The 19,128-nt window shown below is 53.0% G+C and overlaps 9 protein-coding genes across 9 annotated transcripts; 3 read left to right on the forward strand and 6 right to left on the reverse strand.

The window, feature by feature from the left end:
• Positions 1–1,499: 1,499 nt before the first annotated feature.
• Positions 1,500–2,081, forward strand: J7T55_000793 (uncharacterized protein; the record flags this gene model as incomplete). Its single annotated transcript, XM_053140047.1, has 3 exons — positions 1,500–1,611; positions 1,699–1,814; positions 1,914–2,081. 3 exons carry the CDS (start codon positions 1,500–1,502, stop codon positions 2,079–2,081), a joined length of 396 nt encoding a protein of 131 aa, XP_052996446.1.
• A 186-nt stretch (positions 2,082–2,267) lies between these two features.
• Positions 2,268–5,166, reverse strand: J7T55_000794 (pre-mrna-splicing factor prp1; the record flags this gene model as incomplete). The annotated part of the gene is made up of 2 exons (XM_053140048.1): positions 2,268–4,680; positions 4,808–5,166. 2 exons carry the CDS (start codon positions 5,164–5,166, stop codon positions 2,268–2,270), a joined length of 2,772 nt encoding a protein of 923 aa, XP_052996447.1.
• An 885-nt stretch (positions 5,167–6,051) lies between these two features.
• J7T55_000795 (uncharacterized protein) lies at positions 6,052–6,498 on the reverse strand (the record flags this gene model as incomplete). Its single annotated transcript, XM_053140049.1, has 1 exon — positions 6,052–6,498. The coding sequence occupies one exon, from the start codon at positions 6,496–6,498 to the stop codon at positions 6,052–6,054; it is 447 nt and encodes a 148-aa protein (XP_052996448.1).
• A 1,273-nt stretch (positions 6,499–7,771) lies between these two features.
• J7T55_000796 (Kelch-like protein terF) lies at positions 7,772–8,809 on the reverse strand (the record flags this gene model as incomplete). Its single annotated transcript, XM_053140050.1, has 1 exon — positions 7,772–8,809. One exon carries the CDS (start codon positions 8,807–8,809, stop codon positions 7,772–7,774), a length of 1,038 nt encoding a protein of 345 aa, XP_052996449.1.
• Positions 8,810–10,057: 1,248 nt separating this feature from the next.
• J7T55_000797 (uncharacterized protein) lies at positions 10,058–11,721 on the forward strand (the record flags this gene model as incomplete). Its single annotated transcript, XM_053140051.1, has 2 exons — positions 10,058–10,287; positions 10,374–11,721. 2 exons carry the CDS (start codon positions 10,058–10,060, stop codon positions 11,719–11,721), a joined length of 1,578 nt encoding a protein of 525 aa, XP_052996450.1.
• A 374-nt stretch (positions 11,722–12,095) lies between these two features.
• Positions 12,096–14,264, reverse strand: J7T55_000798 (uncharacterized protein; the record flags this gene model as incomplete). Its single annotated transcript, XM_053140052.1, has 1 exon — positions 12,096–14,264. The coding sequence occupies one exon, from the start codon at positions 14,262–14,264 to the stop codon at positions 12,096–12,098; it is 2,169 nt and encodes a 722-aa protein (XP_052996451.1).
• A 750-nt stretch (positions 14,265–15,014) lies between these two features.
• On the forward strand, positions 15,015–16,292 carry J7T55_000799 (uncharacterized protein; the record flags this gene model as incomplete). Its single annotated transcript, XM_053140054.1, has 1 exon — positions 15,015–16,292. One exon carries the CDS (start codon positions 15,015–15,017, stop codon positions 16,290–16,292), a length of 1,278 nt encoding a protein of 425 aa, XP_052996452.1.
• A 337-nt stretch (positions 16,293–16,629) lies between these two features.
• On the reverse strand, positions 16,630–16,995 carry J7T55_000800 (uncharacterized protein; the record flags this gene model as incomplete). The annotated part of the gene is made up of 1 exon (XM_053140055.1): positions 16,630–16,995. The coding sequence occupies one exon, from the start codon at positions 16,993–16,995 to the stop codon at positions 16,630–16,632; it is 366 nt and encodes a 121-aa protein (XP_052996453.1).
• Positions 16,996–17,456: 461 nt separating this feature from the next.
• Positions 17,457–17,921, reverse strand: J7T55_000801 (uncharacterized protein; the record flags this gene model as incomplete). The annotated part of the gene is made up of 3 exons (XM_053140056.1): positions 17,457–17,551; positions 17,625–17,740; positions 17,797–17,921. The coding sequence occupies 3 exons, from the start codon at positions 17,919–17,921 to the stop codon at positions 17,457–17,459; spliced, it is 336 nt and encodes a 111-aa protein (XP_052996454.1).
• Between the last annotated feature and the right edge of the window lie 1,207 nt (positions 17,922–19,128).

Raw genomic sequence — 19,128 nt, forward strand, 5'->3', positions numbered from 1 at the left:
CGTTTCGAAATTAGGTAGTCTCAGATTGTGAAGTTTCTCTGTCATATCAGCGCGGACCCATTTGGGCGGGGATAACTTTCTGGTACCGTGCTGCATGTTTTTTTCTTACAGTGCCACCGCATAGGTTCCTATCTCGGCCGACCCTCTAAAAGCATATTGCTGGCTGTGCAGCTTCGACTCCGAAATACAGGGCGAACTCTTTTGCGCAGAGTACGAGTTCGAGCACAAACAACGGGTGGTGCAGCGATAAACCGGAGACGGAATGAGGAGGGATCCAGCTCGATGGAGTTGGGACGGAAGAAGTCTACTTCCAACCTACTCAAATGCTATTACGGCCATAATTCTAGCGATCACGGAGTTCGCACTGCGAGAAACCGAGACACATGTTTTATATCAACAAGTGTGACTGGTCCAATAAACATATACAATCAAGAAGCAGGTTGGAAACAGGGTTCGGAAGACATAACTCGGCCAAGAGGAAGGAGTAGACTACTCTCAAAAGGAACTGATCCTTGATGAACACAATGCAATAACATAATCGGCTATCAAGTATGAGATTCCGTGGTTTGTTATAGAATTTGGTGTTCCGAACACAATCAAAAGAAAGAGGAATAAATCTGCCTCTAGCACGGTAGATGTCATTCTTTTTTAATCCCACGGCCATCACTGAAGATGCTCGTCTGGCATCGAAGAATCTTATGTCACTGAGTTGTGCGACTTGAGCGGTAAGGTGTGGTTCGGCGCGGGCAGACGTCGATCCAATGTTCCCACAATTACTGTTCGTCGACGACACTGATCGAGCAAAATACAGTACGATGAGCGTTCTCGATTCCAGTGGAAACGATTTGATCGTGAAGAGATTCTACATTCACTCGCAACTTTAGCTCAATACCGCATCTATCTCTAAGCATTCATGAGTCCCCTGTTGTCTGGGGAACCTTACACTCGATAGGACAACAAGGGTGGAGCCCGAGCTATGGGAAAGAGATCGACGGCAGTGGAGACCATCGAATGGAGAAGTGGGGAAGGAGCACAGGCCACACTCAGTCTAGGCCCATCCTGCCCGTGCTGCCCTCCCCAGTCAGATGTCATTGCCGCATTTGTACGGTAGCGGCGTCGACATGACGTAGTGGGCAGACCAGCCATCAAGCTGAGGAAGTTCCCCCAGGCCAAGTTGCCAGGTGCGACAACGGTGACACCATTCTTAGGTAGCTAGCTCACTCGGTCACTCCCTGGGTACACCAGCCAGGGCAAGGACTGAGACTGACGGCATAGGTATATTAGCCCGACCGTAGCAAAAGCCAATGCCATCTCAACACCCAATGCTTCCCCCCCTCCTGTGACACAACTGCCTGCCTCCTCCAACAACCAACCCCCTCCTCAAATCAAAAGCTTGACTTTGTGGTCTGATTACCCTCCATCCAACGCCTTCACACATTCCAAGTCGTGCTCACAGTCGCGCTTTCAACCACATCCAAACCATCTCCATCTAAGCCAAAATGTCTCGATCAAGAGCTCCTCTCCTCCTCGGCCTGACCGCTGCCGGTGGAATTGGCTACTACCTCTACGGGGCTGGAGGAAACCCCAAGGTGGCCGAGAAGCAATTTGAGGGTACGCCCCATTATCCCCCCATCCATTCCTCCAATTAAGCATCAGCAATGTCGAGAAGCTCAAGCTAACCATACACAATCCCAACAGCCGACGTCCACAAGGCCTCCGCAAAGGTCAAGGGCGAGCTGCCCGGCCGCGGCCAGCAGTACGAGAAGGAAGCCCAGGCCACAGGCCGCCAGGTCGGTGCCAAGTTTGACGAGGCGGTATGTTTCCCTTCCTAACTCTGTTCCTGTCTTCTCTCATATAACCACCCTTCAAATCCAACAAAATTGATACCTCTTACTGACATGACCACATCACAGCTCGCCAAGACCCAGGCCGAGCTCCAAAAAGGCAAGGCCGAGGCCGCCGCCTACGCAAAGGACGCCAAGAGCGCCACCATCCAGGAGATCGACAAGTTCGACAAGAAGGTCGAGGAGAAGGCCAGCCAGGCCAAGAGCGGCGTCTCGAGCTGGTTCGGTGGGAAGTAAAGGGATTTTCACGGGAGGAACTCACGTTCTGAACGATTCTATACTTGACATGACGGGTGCAAGGCATAATGGAATTCATGATACTTTATAATGGCAATGCATCTTGCGTCTCCTTGATTGTCTATCCTTCGACTGTGATCCCAACACTCTGATGTGCCACTGCGTATCATACAACCCTGCGTCCATCTAAGCCGGCAATGAAGCAGTGACGAGCCTCAGGATCTGTTCGACCCCGGCCCGGGCGTTGCGAGGGTCCTTGGCGATGGGCTGCCAGTACTCGCCGTGGCGAGGGTCACTGGCCACACACTTGCTGATGACCTCGCCCCTCTTCTCCTCGGTGCCGTGCTGCAGCAGGAACTTGAAGTACCACGCCCAGCTGTCGCCGACGTCGCCGTCGAGCACGATGGCCTTCTCGAACCAGCTCTGCGCGCGGTCGAGCTTGCGCTCCATCCAGAAGATGCGCGCCACCGCCACGAACAGGATCGGGTCGTTCTCCACCTCCTTGATGGCCTGCAGCGCGAGCGGCTTGCGCTGCGTGCGCGCCTCGAGGTGCCAGATGCGCTCCGACCACAGCAGCCCGCTCTTGGGCATCTCCTTGAGCGCGGTCGCCATCAGGTTCTTGGCCTGCGCGATGTTGCCCGCCCGCCGCTCCACGCGGATGAGCTCGCACCACAGCTCGGGGGACTTCGGGACCGCCGTCCGCGCCCGGTCCAGCACGCTGCGCGCCTTGACGATCGCGCCCGACTTCTCCTCCAGCCGCGAGTACAGGATCCACAGCGGCACGCTGCGCGGGCACGCCTTGACGCCGATGCTGTACGCCCCGCGCGCCGGCGCCGCCTCGCCCGCGTCCTCGTAGATCTGCCCCTTGAGCATGTGCAGCTTGGCGCTCGCCGGGAACAGCTGCAGCGCGTCGCCCACCAGCGCCAGCGCCGCCTCGTTGTTGCCCTGCTGCCGCTCGAACACGACGCTGCGCACAAACACCCGGTCCGTCGGCGCCTGCTGCCGCGCCGTCTTGAGCAGCTCGCGCGCCTGGTCGGGGAAGTCGTGGTCTGACTCCAGCTTGACGGCTGCCAGCCAGATGTCTTCGTTGTTGGGGTTCTGCTGGAAGGCCTCGCCGAGAACCTTGCGCGCCTCGTCCAGCTCGCCGGCCAGGAGCTTCTCCTTGGCCCGCATAAGCCACAGGACCTCGGAGTTGGGGCAGGCCTCGGTAGCCTTCTTCAGAACATTCCATAGAGCGTCTTTGCTTCCGTGGTTTCGCTCCAGGTCCACTGCCTCCTTCCAGACCGTTCTGCTCGTAGGGAACACACGTAGTGCGTAGGCATAAATTGCTCTTGCTGTCTCGTATCTGCCCCGAGCGATACTCATCTTGGCGTCCTCCATCCATGTGTCCTTGCGGTCGTCGTCTTCGTCTAGGCCCCAGCCCAGGGTCTCTTGGACAATATTTGCGCACGTCAGGACTGCACCCTCGGCCTCGCACTTCTCCGCCTCGGTGATCCATTCCTCCCGCTTGGGCATGGCGCCTTCTTTTGCAAGAGCGAGGACAGCACGCTTCATCATGTTCACCTTGGTCTCGCCCAGCTGCTCCATCAGACGTCCACCGGCGATCCAAATCTCGTGGCTTTGTGGATTGGCCTTTTGTGCCTTCTGAATGACCTTTCTTGCGTTCTGTGGTTTCTCAAGATGAGCCAGCGCGAGCCATAATTCAACACTGTTGGGTATCTCGTCCACCGCCTTGGCGAGCAGGAGCCGGGCATCCTCGGGGTCCTCCTCCAGATTGACAGCTTCCTTCCACAGCATCTCACTCTTCGGTATGTGTAGAAGCGCTTGCCTGATAACCTTCTTCTTCGATCGCGGGTCTGTTTCGAGCTTCATTGCTTCTACCCACAGCCTGACTGACTTGTTGTTCGCCTTGATGGCATCAGCCGCAATGATTTTCGCATTGCGAGCCTCATTCAGTCTGATATTCTCCAGCCACAGGTCTTCCGAGCGAGGGTTCTTGGCGCATCCTTTGGCTATCAGGTTCCTCGCGGCCACGGTCTTGCCTGCCAGTTCCTCAACTCGGGCGGCGGCGATCCAGGCAGGTGGGTGCAGAGGGTTGGACTCGTAAGCCGACTTTAGCAGCTTCCGCGCAAAGTCTACATCCCCGACGCTGACCTCTGGAATTTCACCAGCCCTTGCCATGGAAGTAAGATAGCCCTTTGCGTCTACACTCGTCGAGGACCCCAGTGATGTCGCTGTGCCACTGCTTTGTGATGCCTGGTCGAGTCTTGCCTGGAGCACCTTGTCCCTCGCAGCACCGATCTTGGCAAAATTTGTCATCGAACCGTCCTTTGCATCGCCCCCGTCGTCTGCTACCGTAGTGCCCATCTCGCCGACATCTCGCGCAGCTGCCAGGACCGAGTCGGGGACGGCGTAGAATCTCTGTCGGCGGGCTTCTCGCTCTCGCTTCGTCTTGCCGGTCATGTCCTTGACGTCGGGCAGGTTGGCCCATTCTTCGTCGGTCACGGAGCCGAGGGCTCGCTTCAGGTCGGCAAACTGCTGTTGGATCTTTGGGTTCTTTCGCTCGTACTCGTCGACCTCTTCGCGTTCGCGGGCTTCCCTGTGGAGAGAGAAAGTTGTGTCGGTACTCTGCTCATCTATCATCACAAACGATAAACCTTTTGCATGATGACGAAGGGGAAGGGGCAGGTAGAGGAAGGGAAGGGTTGGGTATGAGGGGGACGAACCTTTGCTTCTGGCGACGCCTCGCCATCTTCTCGTCTACCTCCTGCCATATGCGATCGGCCTCCTCGTCGTCCTTCTCGTATATGCCGCCGGCGAATAGACCGACCTCGTTGTCGGGATCCTGGTAGCGACCATCATCGCCGCCGCCACCGGCATCGTCGTCGCCGCCACCTTCCTTGGCCTCGGTGAGACCAAGCTGCTCGGAACGCTTCTTGATGGCGGAGGAGATCTGTTCCTCGCTGGGGCCGTCGCGCGCAGGTCCCAGGTCTGACCGGGTGGTAAAGCCGACAGCACCACGGCCGATACCTGCGACATAGTTCTCGGGTGCCGGCTGGCTCAGGAAGTCTCGACGACTGGCCATTGTGTTGATGGTATGATCAAGTTGGCATTGTTTTGGCTGGTTTGGACGAGCAATGCGAATGCGACAAACCCAGGCATCAAAGCTAGAATGACATGGGTATCACCAAAAGAAGCTTCTGATTGGTGGGGTCGGAACCGAGGTCGGCCACGACTCCACAAGGGGGCGCCCAAAGGGCCTTGATGGCCCGGATGAGATCTGTAAAAGGATGACTGGAAGAGGACTGTCGCCCAGAAGTTGACTGTCAGCTACAGACAATGTCGAATACTTGTTGACATCACAAAGACCAACCTCACAAAGCAGTCCTTATGAGCTCAGTCGCAAATCTTTTACTAGCTCACGGCACGCATGGTGTTATTCAAGAGTGCTGCAACACACAGTCACCAGAGCAGAAAATAAATAAGAATGACGTCCACTGATTGATTCAGCTTCTATGCATTCAACCTTCTACGGCCTGCAATTCTCAAGTTTATGGCCTTTCGTCTTCTATTATGTAACCCTCCGTCGTCAGCTTTGTGGCCTTCCGTCCAGACTGGAAATGGACTTTCTTCCCGAAAAGTAGGCTACTATACTTGACTCTAGGCATCTTCTGCTTCCCTCTCAGCTTAAACGCTCGATCCCGTTGACAAGACATCGCCTCTATCCTTGTGATTTTTAAAGTGGGCACTGAAGCTGGACCACTGAGTGTGGTACCGAATTAGGTGGCAATGCTGGTAAGGGCAGCAGTAGGCCCGAGTGACGTCCCGCAAATGCATCGTGTTCATGTGACGAACAGAGTGGCTGGCTCTCTGGCTCCGGAAATTGCAAGTAGGGTCTCCGCACTTGCGACTAGTTATGGTCTTGCCGTCGTCCATCACAGTGCTGGATTTCTCGTTAGCATCATCGATATCATGCGGGGATGCTCAAGAACAGAACTAACGTGACGGGCTGCTCATAGTCGTAGCTTGGGCCAGGTGGCGGTGCGAGCAAGCGAAGAGCGATAGCGTTGGGTGTGTTCTGATGGGATCTGTCATAGTTCTGTTGACCGAGATTCGATACAACGTCGTTCAGTCGTGCGACCAGCACCTCAGCAGTTATCGATAAATCGCGGTGGGCTATACTGGAGGCGTGAATTGCAGCAGCACGAGAGGCAGCAGAATCGACACCGTTGTTGATCAATTCGGTAATGACTGCCTGAACCGCAGGATGAGACCTATGAGGGAGAGCAACCACCACCTGATGCTGGTTGGCAGGGGAAGAGTCGCTCGACACGTTGCTGTCGATATCTTGCGGTCCGAAAGAATCCTGGGCGTTGCTGGCCTGATGTTGGCTGACAGGGGAGGAGTTGCTCGACATGATGCTGTTGATATCCCGCGGTCTTAAGCAATTCTGGGTGTTACTGGTTCAAAAGAAGATGATCGTCTCGAGGCTGCTGGCTACAATTTGATGGAAAGGTAATGGATTCAGCAGCTGTGGGCTTGAAGAGGATAGTGTTCGAGGCCTGTGACTTGGAGGATTCCAGAACAGAGAAACAATGACATCGTCCACGCCGAAGAGTTTGTTTGGGCAACCACCACCCAGCTGGGTTCATGGCTGGTCGGGGCAAGGCTAAAATGAAACGCAGCGACGAGCGACTGATAAAACCCAGCTGCTTCCGTGGTACCTTCAGATGTTGGGGTCTCCATCCAGTCTGCAGATATCGTGAATGCTCTTGTCCAGATACCTCCATCTTATACAATTGACACATCAAGTTTGAGGGTAATGATTATCACATAACTGGCAGTGCAGTCGAATAAATCGAACACACTGTTTGTGCTATTCATCTAGCATGTTGCTTATTGAATGGGCCATAAGGCTGAAATACTCACGTATGCCGAGAGACTGTAGACAGAAGCCCAGGAAAACTATCCTGGTCCGTAGAAGTACAACTTGGAAGGCTCTGTGTGTCCTATGCACCTTTTAGCACTTGGTTACATAGCTTGAAAGGCTTACTTGAATGGTTACGTCTTCGGTGATTATATATGAGTGCCGACCCGGACATAAATCTGGGATGGTATGCCTATGTGGGATGGAACTGCTCTTGATACTGGAAATTCTTCCTACTCAGAGGGATTGAGTAATCAGATATAAGAGGCGCTGTGAGTCAGTTTATAGCACTCACCATGAACGAAACCCACTGGCCCAGAAGATCACAATTCTCTTGTCTAAAACATCCCTGGTGGTAAAAAGTTACTACCTGCTTGTGTTGCGCATTCGAATTGCACACGCATGGGGTATGTTAGTCTGGTGGGGATACACGGTCAGAGCAAAGAGTTTGAGCACACGCCCGTCTCGTCGGCGATACATGAGTTTGTATCTGAACCTGTGTAGGGAAATATCGAAGGACTCTGCTTGGTGCTGATAATAGCTCGCGGCTAGGCCCTTCTTCCAAACCCACGCCAGGCCCACAAGTAAAGAGGGCAGGGCACAAAACTCAAGAATGGACCTGTAAAAATTCGAGTTCACTGGACTATCCATTTCCAAACGTCTCTCACGACATCAAGGTCGTGCTCCATTTCTCGGCAAAAGGATTACAGCCTTCCGCAGGACCAGATAGAACACAAGTTGCCATAAAATACGGCCATCTCTGTCAAGCACAATAAGCATCGAAATGCGAGGTTGGCTGCTGGAAAGTCGTGGTCCCATCAGTCATAACCTGCTTGCCGTCCTGCTGAAGTCCACCTCCCGGAATGTACACCAGACCACCCACCGCAGCTGCTTGCGTCCCATGGCGGGGCACTTGCATGGGCTTTAACTTGGTCCATTCTTGAGACTCCGTATCCAAGACCTCGGACTGGTTGAAGACTCCTGTGGAAGATTCCGAGTTTCCCTCGCCACCGAAAGCATAGAACTTCGCTCCCACTGCACCTCCATTCAAGCCCCCACGAGTCGTCGGCATACGGCCTGGACTTATTTGCCAGCCAGCTGTTTGATTTGCCAGATCAAGCTTGAAGACAGTGTCACGAGTGTTCAACTGGCCATATCGTCTGCCGCCGACAACATAGAAAGCATCACCGACCACTGAGCCAGCGGCGTGTTGGCGGCTCTCAGGCAACTCGGCGGCAGCTGCCGATAGCCTCTGCCACTCGCTGGAGGTGGTGTTGAAGGATATGACAGAATCGACCGCGTCCTGATATCCGGTCTGCAGCACTGTCATTCCACCAGCAAGATAGATCACTTCCCCGTGGACTCCGACAATCGCACTTCCTCTCTCTGTCCCGTTGGGCATAGGAGGGAACTCGGTCCAAATGTCGGTCGAAAGGTCATACGCGTGACAAGCTTTGGATGCCACCCAGTTCATAGAAATGCCTGGACTAAGGGCACCCTCGACCAAGCCACCGAGCAGATACAGTGTTTGGCCTACTGCGGCGACATTTGGATGGTTGACCTTGTAGGGGGCTGCTGATGCCGTGGCCCAGGTGTTAGAGTCAATATCATAGAGCTGCAACAAGTCGGTTGTCTGTGTACTGTTTCCAACAGGGACAATGCCACCAACAATGGCAATGGTCGTGTTGTTTATTGCCACGGTACCGTGCTCTTGGCGAGGCTTCGGAATTGAGGCCAAATCGACCCACTGCCCAGACGTGCAAGACGTGGCTGTTGAGGCAATATTGGCCAAGCTAAGCATGGCGAATGCAACGTAGCAAAGAGAAGAGAACATAATATCCTGGGCCTTGGGAAAAGTACTGAAAGAGATGACCGGCTAGAACAGAAAAGTCGTTTGCAAAATAGATGCCCGGGTATGCTTGCCCGTGAGTGTATTGATCTGTGTCTGCTTGTCTCTGGTTGTGCACTAAAGTATTGCACTTGAAAGGAAATTACATACATTTATATACGGGCGCGAAGGCACGGTGCTTACTGATTAAGTGAAATTGTCGATATAATGTGTCTCCCTTTCCTCCCCTTCGATCCTCCCTGAAGACATTCGGAACTCCCTCGTGAGGTCATGAGTGGATTAAGTGCGACGTATCCACTGGTAGGGACCACGGTCAACTTCCACAGCCCCATATGAAACCGGTGGAGCATATTCAGGGCTGCCAACCATGAACGGATTAGGAAGATCAGATTACAAGTCAAAGATGGGGCATGCTCAGAGTTCCTAACTATAATCAGGTTAGTGAAGATCAGATAAAAATTCAAGCTTCTTTTGTGGGGATCTCAATCTGGACGGTCCGGGTGACCTCGGATCCGGTTAAGTTCAGCAACCCGGCCGGTAAAATTTCACGTGGTGATCTGAGTTGAGAATCTGAGTTGTGAGTGTCTGATAGACCGTGGAAAGGCTGCTCTTCGAATATTCATGGCGGAGAAAAATGACTATACTAAGCGGGGAGGGGATGCGGCCAATTATTTTTGCGAGCGAGCTCACATGAACACAAATACATGCTTTTTGTCTTTGCTTATTCTCTTCTGAGTGCTTCATTGAAGCTATTATCGCACGTAGCCTTGGGAAAGGGGATGGGTACCTCTCGGTGTGCGGTCATGCTTACATCGATTGCATTCAGAGAACGCGTCCTGTGTTGACCAAGTTTCAAAGACTTGGGTCAATCCATCAGTGGGATCAAACAATTATCGGTTTCCATGATTTCTTTGCCGGTTGCCGAACCCGATGCCTATCTCATCTGGGACCTGCAAGGGGATAGGGCTAGTCGCATCCGGTCTGGCTCAGAAGGACCTGCAGCTTTCGAGAGGCAGACGACGGACTCACTTCTGGAATAGGGAATGTCACCTCGGACACCCTGGCATTCCCAACCACGTGCAGGCACCTCAGTGGGGTCAACGCCTGCCTGGTACAAGACTGCAGTCTTCCCCAGGCGTTGTTTGACCATCATGCGTAGCAACTCGTTCTGTTTGACAAAAGTGTGCCTAGGCAATCAAAATGGCAGAAATCTCGGGCGTCCCTGTTACGGTTGACGCCGCGGTGGCAGGCCGCGCGGGGGTGTTTGCATGGCTCAACAACGCCGGCATCGTGAAGCTCAATCTGATCCTGGTCCTGTCGCTGATCTCGAGCTACGCAACAGGCTTCGATGGCTCCATGATGAATGGTCTCCAGAGCCTGGACACGTGGAAGGCCTACTTTAACAACCCAGGCGCCAGTGATCTTGCTCTGTAAGTCCCATGCAATTTTTCAACCTCGCCTGGTTGTTCATTGGACCACCAAGGTATTCATACGCTGACGGCCAATAACCACACAGTTTGAATGCAATCCAGAACGTGGGCCAGCTAGCTGCCCTTCCCTTCTGCGCCTGGGCCTGCGACCATTTCGGGCGCCGGCCCGCTCTCCTGACGGGTGCATCAGTAATGCTGATCGGCGTCGCCCTGCAAGGCGGCGCCCAGAACACGGGCATGTTCATCGCGGCGCGTGGCATCATCGGCTTCGGCCTAGCCCTCAACATCACCGCGGCCCCGCTTCTCATCATGGAGCTAGCTTACCCCTCGCAGCGCGCCCCCATGGTCAGCATCTACAACAGCCTGTGGGGGCTCGGCGCGCTGGTCGCGGCATGGACCACGTATGGGACGTTCCGGCTGGGTGATGACTGGGCGTGGAGGATCCCCAGCCTGCTGCAGGCCCTGTCGAGTGTGGTCCAGCTGCTGTTGTGTTTCCTCGTCGAGGAGTCGCCCAGGTGGCTCGTCTCGAAGGAGAGGGACGAGGAGGCTGAGAAGCTGATCGTCAAGTATCACGCCAACGGCGATGCGTCAGATCCGGTCGTGGTGCTCGAGATGGAGGAGATTCGGACTGCTCTGCGCCTCGAGATGGAGGCTGTGCGGTCCGCGTCGTACCTGGCCTTTTTCGAGACTTCAGGAAACCGCAAGCGGTTTTGGATCGTGCTGTCTGTCAGCTTTTTCAGTCAGTGGTCGGGCAATGGGTTAATCTCGTACTACCTCACGCTTATTCTCAACTCCGTCGGCTACACTGCAGAGTCCACGCAGACCCTCATCAACGCTCTGCTCACGCTGTGGGGCCTCTTATGGGGAATAGCCTTCTCTCTCATAGTCAACCGGTTTGGCAGACGAACGCTCTTCCTCACTTCTACTGCCGGATTATTGGTATGCTATGTCATCTGGACCGGCCTCGAGGCAACATATGAGATGTCTACCAACCTTAATGACGGAGCTGGCGGCCCTAGCGGGATTGCCAAGGGCGTCGTTGCCATTATCTTCATATACAACATGGTGTTTGCTCTGGGTTGGGGAGTCCTGCAGGTTACCTATGTTGTTGAAATACTCCCTTTCAACCTTCGCGCCCGCGGCCTGGTCTTGTACAACCTATTTGTTGCCCTGGCTCTGATCTTCAACCAGTACGCGAACCCCATCGGCGTGACAAACTCCGGCTGGAAATTTTACATTACGTACGACGTCTGGCTCCTGTTCGAGCTGGTCGTCGTCTACTTCCTGTTCGTCGAGACAGGCAAGCTCAGTCTTGAGGAAACTGCTGCAGTGATCGACGGCGAAGAGATGCAGAACAAGCTGGCTGCTGAAGTCATCCGAAACACCGAGAAGAGCCTCGGTCTCTCAGAAGTCCAAGTGGCCGCCCAAAAGTAGAATTTTGCCTTGCCTTCGCTAAGGCAACGGTCCTGATAGCTTCCTTTGGCTTGAGCAGCAACTTCATAGCCTTGGTTCAGATAGTGGAATAGCTTCCGCGCTGTTGGATTGACAAATCATACAATCTTGTGTTTGGTGTTTCCTCTATCAACTCAGGGCTAGGCGCATAATTGCATTGCGGGTATCCACATGTACTGATTGGTTCGCTGAGCTTATACTCCTGCCTCGATGATAGGCCACTTGGTATTTGCAGCCACAGCAGTCTTGCACAAAGTACTAGGTGACATCGATAGCATAAGTTCCATCTTCAAAACGTTCGCATCATGTGCAGGTAGTCTACAGGTGACCCGAAGCGCACTGACAGGAGCCACGCCTCAGACCAGCCGAAACCTCATATCCATGGCGTCTTCAGGAAGCTCCTCGAACCCATTGAGCACACAGTCGCCAACAACCTTCCAGGAACGGGGTCCGACCACCACGTAATCACCCAGACCTTCTTCAGACAACGCGTCCACATCCGAGCCTTCTTCAGACAGCGAATCCTCGTCCGTAGTGGCCACGGTTTCCGACCAGTCATGCTCCCTGACCACAAAGGGAACACGCGCTCCACTGATCTGAATCACCACGTCTCCCTTCCTCGCCTTTGTCGGAACCAGAGCGAGTTGTCCCTCTGCCTGCCTAGAACCTGCTGACTCTGCACTCGTGCAGGGCTCACAGATAGCTAACCTCCTCGAATCAACTATGGATCCCTCATCGATGAGATACATTCTCGCCGGGGGAACATCAACATCAAGATTCTGACCCGAGCCGCGCGCAGTCCCCTGTCCTCTGCGATAGAGATGTTGTTGCACTGGAATGTTAGGTGATTGTATGGTGGCCTGCTTTAGGTGACGATAGATTTGGGTCTCAACATTTTCTGCCTCCCAGAACTCTTCCGATAAGCTGGGTCCATCTTCCTTGGGACTGGAAAGTTGCTCCCGATGGACACTGTCCGCTTTGACCTTGTTGATGAAATCCACAGTTGCTTTGAAGTTGATGCCGTGATCAGCAAACAACAGTTTTCGAACCCACACCGCCATTTGCAGAATGAAACTCTCGGCCTCATCTTCAGCGATGTCTTTCGCATGCTTGAATAAGGCCTCATAATTCTGGTCCAGCCATATTGAATGCGAGACAGCTCCTATTCGCCCTAAAATCCGGCCAGTCACTTCCATTGGACCCAAAGAAGTGGCCTCGGCTTCAGACTGAGACCATTTGATGTTACTGTTCGCAACTCGAATTCGGCGTGACTCGATTTCTTCTTCTGATTCCGTCGGGAGAGTGTCGAGGATGGTTAGGTGGCTTCGATAAGAAAGAGAGCGACTTGTAACCGGCCCACAATAATCCCAGTTTGGTATCCAGGATGGTGTTGTGATAGCCGCTCTGTGTCCGGCCCCCATGGCCGAGAGGGCGACATAGGATAGAATTTCGAAAGAGCCAGTCGCTTCGATGACGTTCTTTGCGAAGTTGGTGTACAGGTCTTGCGGAGACAGTCTGTAGTCAACCCTAAACCTGGGGTCGTTTGTGTCAATGCCTTCGGCTATGCCTAGAACCCCAAAGATATTGTCTCTTGCATCTGAGGTCTCGAGGTATCTGCCTCTTTGAAGTAGCTTGAAGATTTTCAACACGCCCGGGGGAGAGCCGTTTGATTCAGGGAGCTGCCAGGAGGGCAGAAATTCGTCGAGACCACGGTGCCGTAGATACTCAACCCGTGCGCGGTGCATATGCCTTACGATATTCGTTTTATCGTCATCTCGTATGCTGAATCCATAACGGTCATGGTGCCTCTCCGAGAGAAGGACCGCCTTGCAGAAGCCGTCCCAAGGGATACGCCGATTGCCGCACTGAATAGATAGATTCCGTGAGACCACAATCTCCTGGACGGCCCACTGCCGTCTAAACCACGGTCTGGACAGCACGTCAATCTCAACGTCTCTGAGCTCGCCGCGGAAGGAGAGCAATTCTTCGTCTAGCTTTGCCGGGAGTGTCTCGTCACGCTCATGACGGTCGTTCAAGGCCCACGGGCTGTGTCTCTCCAGGAAATTCCAGGCAGCGACGCTAGTGTTGCCACCGTCTTGCTCCCCAAGCCAGATGATAGTTTCATAGGCGGCAGAGAAGATATCGCGCATCTGCTGTACCTGATGGTTCCGTTCATCCAAATCCTCCGTGTTCATGCAGACTGCGTCGACCCACAGGCGGATGGGGCCGTCCTGGCGACGAAGGTGGCGTAGTGCCGAGTCCAGGTTGGCGCCTATGAGGAGCCTCTGATCGCCGATCCAGATCTCATGAGTGAACTTGCGATCACCCCACGCGTATGAGAGAGCTGTGTATCCGTCATCTTCATTGCTGATATTGGAGAGGCGTACTTCAGAAATGTATCCCTCGATGTCGTCCTGCTCATTGTCGCACTCGAATACGGTCAGAACGCGTATGGAGTCTGGATGGGACAACGGCTCATAGAAACGCGCGTGGAACAATTGGTAAGGAGGGGCCGAACTGTCCATTCTCAACCGCCGTGTTTGTGGTGGATCAGGTGTTCTAAGCCAAGGATGCAACCAGTGGGCAGCCCGTAAGAACCCTGAAATGATTGATGCCGTTGACAATGTCCAAGTCAGATGTGAACAGAAACAAAATGGGTGGGGCCGGTAGAAGGGGCAAACGCTTGATGAGGCTCTGCTTCAGCTGACAGAGCAAGTGCTTACTGCATGCAGCGTGCATGCAGCGTACGGCTAGGCTGATTCGTCCATTACGTCGTCCTCTCCGGAGCTCATTCATTGAGCAAAGCTTTATTACTCGTCATCTTATGGCCGCTAGAATCTGCCTATGACAGCCCAGCCTTAGTGAGCGGGACCAATGTGGCCTGCAGAACCGATTGGTTTCCACAGGACAGCCGATGTCTGCCTTGGCTTCACCCTGCGTGATTGCTAAGTTATAGGCTCCTGTTTGAGGTAGAAAGGGCGATTAAAGCACGGATGTAAGCCTCAAGGCCAATTGATGCCATACTCAACTAAGACCAACCCAAAGAAGGGTCCGAGAGATAGCAAACGAAGTTGTGTAATTTGGACGGCAGGAAGACTCTACCATTGAGCGCACCTCCCCTGAGAGACTAGGCTATTATCTTCTATACCTGCGTACCCAACATTTCTCAGCTTTTCTGTGACGCTCTAGAGCTTGATATTTGCTTCAACATACACTGCTGCACACAAAATTATCATGATCATCCAGCACTCTCTACCGCGGTTCTTGCATTTACTATGCGTCCAATCATCCCCTTCATCGCTATAGTCCAGATCGCGGTATTTGCCGCATGGGTTCCTGCGCCACCCCTGCCTGCTTCGTTGCACACCATCCGACACAAGCTCCACGAGATCTCCAACATCAATCCCCACGGCGATGATGACACAACTGGATCATATTCCTGGGGAGGAGACAATAACAATAGGCAAGCCAGTATCCCAGAGATGAACCAGCCAGTTGAGGACGGTCAAAACTATGCCGACTGCGCGCCACAGCCCGAGGGACTTGGCCCGCGCCCGGAGCAAGTCATCAGTAAAACCCATCGAAATTTCTTCATTCTACTGACATCGCTTAGAGGAGACACTCCTACCGCCTTTCGTTACTTTGAAGAATTTTACCGGGCCTCGACCTCCGCACCGAACCCCAAAGGCTACGAATTGGCTGTTCAGGGCTTGGATGGCGCAATGGAGAATGACTTGGGCTTCCTTGGCAGCCATCTTCTCGAGCAGTACGACACCGAAGAATGTGCAAGATTCTGCGACGACCTGCCCACCTGCGCCTCATTCAACGTGTACTTCGAACGAGACCCCACCTATGAGCCCAACACGACCGCCGGCTGCCCCAACCCGCCCTCGACCACAAATATCATCTGCGTGCTTTGGAACTCTCGTCTCAACCCGGACGCAGCCATCAATTTCGGTGAGATCCGCGAGGAGTTTCAGGTTGTAATAACGGGGTCCAACCTTTACAACAAGATCAAAGGGCCGCTAGATCTTAGCGACATGGGCTTCAGTGGGCCATGGACAGACGTCGACAATGATGCAGCCTTCGAAGTCCCCGACGAGCCGACGGGCGACTACAGTACTCTTTTGAGGCAGCTGCCAATGTACTACCGCTCCTACGATGACGCCGCCACCCTTGACCAATACGATCCTACCCTCTGCGCCTATCTTTGTTCAAACATCACAAATGAAGCAACACCTTCTTTCCCATTCACCAACAACGCCTTCCCCGTCTGCAGCATGTTTGTCGCGTACGAACTAAGATACAAATCTCCTATAGCTATGGTGTGCGAGTTATACTCGTCTGTTTGGAGCAGTCGTTACCAGACTCTACGGGAAGTGATCGCCTTCAGTGGCGAGGGTGATGAAACAATCACCCTGCAACCCACAAAGATATCGGTATACCAACGAAACGACTACCAATACCCACCCATATGCGCGATGGACGACCATTGCGGTACAGATTACTATGCTGGTGGCGACTGCTCTGGATGGGGCCAAGGTTACTGTTAGACCGGCGACAACCTCATAAATATGTATAGGTGCTAGGAAACCAAGTGGAGACCTTCCAAGAACCTAGAATAAATTGAGAAGAATTGATATCGCGTCCTGATTTTGACCGCACTCGCCTCGCAGGGAAATCTTCAATCTGCAATTAGACCCCCGATCGCGTTTGCTGTTCCTGTATCCGATCCAGCCGGATCCATTGGATGTCCTTCCCCTCTCGTCACATTGCTCTATTCAGGATCGTCCCGAGACGCGGCCGCACGCAATGAATCGCGGTTTATCAAACTGGCCGACGCTATTAATTGATGTAATTCCTCCATCCATAAAATCAATCGTTCAGCCATCAAGCACCGCCCTCCCTTTTCGCATATTCATCCTCCATGCGCTCGCGATACAACCGATCAGCCGCCTCCTGGTCGTGTCCCTGGTGGCTCACATCCTCGATGCGCCTACTGCTGCTGCCGTCGGCCGGAGCAGCACCTCCCAGGCCCCTGTGCGCGGCTCTCTCGGCAGGGATCTCACGCCCACCCGCGTCGAAGTACCGCAGCTCCTGCACGGGGTGCGCATTGGGGCCATTCTGGGTGGTCGAGCGCACCGTCGTGCCTTGCGGGTTGGAGTGTTGCTCCTCGGCGTAGGAATGGCTTGTTGTCTGGCCGTTGCGGCTCTGGCTTGAGGAGAAGGATGTGGAGGAGTAGCTGAAAGAAGACATGGTTGTGGGCTGCTACTGCGAAGTCTGCCGTCGTGTTGTGTTGGGAGACTTTAGATGAATGAATTCCTGGACATGGATTGTTCTGGGTGAGAATGTCAGGATGGCTGTTTTGATCGCCACCGAAGATCTGAAGTCATTATGAGGGATGAGGTCATCGCTCGGGGTGCACGTGCTTTGGATGCAAGGGTCGGTTTGACGTCACCTCAAACAGAGGTATAAGCTGCAACTTTCTCTGCTGCTTCATGTTGTAAGCCGCGATTCATTTTGAAACACAAACTCTAATGAAGAGGAGAATGAATGCGAGCTCGTACATAACGACAAGCTTACGATATAGAATCCCTTTTAAACCACTCTTATCATATACCCTAAATGTATAGAGAGATTTACAATTTTGAGCGGCAAAAGAATAGTTCTATCGATGGTAATTGACCCAACACACTTCTTCTACCAGTGAGAACAGCTCACTGGAAAACGACAGACTTGAAGTCCCCCTTCTCCATGCACTCTCCACCTTTGATATGAATCGAATCGCCATTGCATCCGATATCCTTATTAGCTGTTATCAAAGCAGTACATTAGTAAAGTGTGTCTAGCAGATTCGAGACTAGATAGAATTGAAAGCAGCTTACCAGTGGCGTGGAGAAAGCCAGCGGTATTGTAGAAGAAAGCGCCAGTCTGGCCGTCGAGGTCATAACAGTTCCCGAGGACGGGGGCCGCGTGGTATAATATATCACGATCGTTTTTGCTGTGCCACCTGTTTAGCCGAAAAAATATGTCTCGAGACAGGATGCCTTCTCTTACCAGTCATCCAGGGTCCGGTATTGGTTCAACTTGGGCTTGTCCCTTGCGAACAGGCTGCCGGGTTGGGTTGGAGAAGCCATAGCAAATGGCAAGCTGAAGGCTGTTGCGACAAGGAGGAAATGCATGATGAATGATTATTCTGAGCTTTGAGATATGTGTCAAAATATGTGAGTGAGGTAGTGAAGATGGTTGCGAATTAGAATGTAAAGGTGAAGCAAGGTATTGCCTTTATACTTCTTGAACTGAGCGTCGGGTTGCAGCTCTTCGTGATTATTAGAGCTTTAGGTGCGCCGACAATGCACTGCTTTTCGTAACAAAATGCTCAACACAGGCAGGCTGCCGGATGTGCTGAGCACGCCTCGAGGAGATCGGACATTGCAACCGACCGATATTCTGACATTCTGTGATCTAGGCACCTAGAATCTAGGAAGGCATTCCTCCAAGCAAATACGACGCAGATCGAATTACGAGAAAAGCAGCAAGTTCATTGTAGCCTGCGAAAAAGCGGAGAATATCTGTAGATCGATCTGCCATTTTGAGAAATCTGACTCGCAAGCTGGGGACGATCTGGGGCGATGTATTGGGGCCGATCCTTACAGTGGACAGCCAAATACACTTTCACATACCATAATACGTGTAGGAAGGTCGCATTGAAAGCTAAGGCGTTCCTTATACATCTTAATGAGGCTGTACAAATGTGGAAGAAAAGCGATCGCCATTCCCAAAGGACTAACAGACCATATCAGATTCCACAACAGGAGTGAATGAAGGGCGCAGATGGTGACCCGAGCTTTTTCGGTACCGGTAAAACGTGGCATGCAGCAGGGCTGAGTCCCTTGACGGACTTTATCATCCAATGAGCAGAGACTTGTGGGTCGAACACTGCCTTTGTGTCTGGACCTGACAACCGGTAGCTTTTGACTTCTCCACCCAAAGTCGCTTTTGTTATCAAATTTGGTAAAGTGTGACCTGGTCAGTCCAAAATTGCCAACAAAAAAAAGCTGTACATGAACTAACGTTTGCAATCTCTATGGAGGTATACGAAGTGAGCACAGAAAGTTACACTGGTGAAGGCTTCACATGTTTTCTAATTACAGGTGCAAACCATGTGCTGCGGACACATTCCATCGGTCGACGGTACTTGCACGATGTACGTGGAGCCGACAGGATGATTGACTAGCTGGAAGGACACGGGTCAGAAGATGTGGTCTTTGCTTCTGCAGTAATACAGGATCTACAATGCCCCCAGCCTTGCCGATCTCCTTAGGCAGCATCATGAATGGGAGAAAGATGGCCAAACCAAAGAAGCAGAGAGCGCTTTCTAGTATACGA

This window comes from Diaporthe amygdali (assembly GCF_026229845.1).
Source record: "Diaporthe amygdali strain CAA958 chromosome Unknown NODE_6_length_1560011_cov_65_102424, whole genome shotgun sequence".
NCBI lineage: Eukaryota > Fungi > Ascomycota > Sordariomycetes > Diaporthales > Diaporthaceae > Diaporthe > Diaporthe amygdali.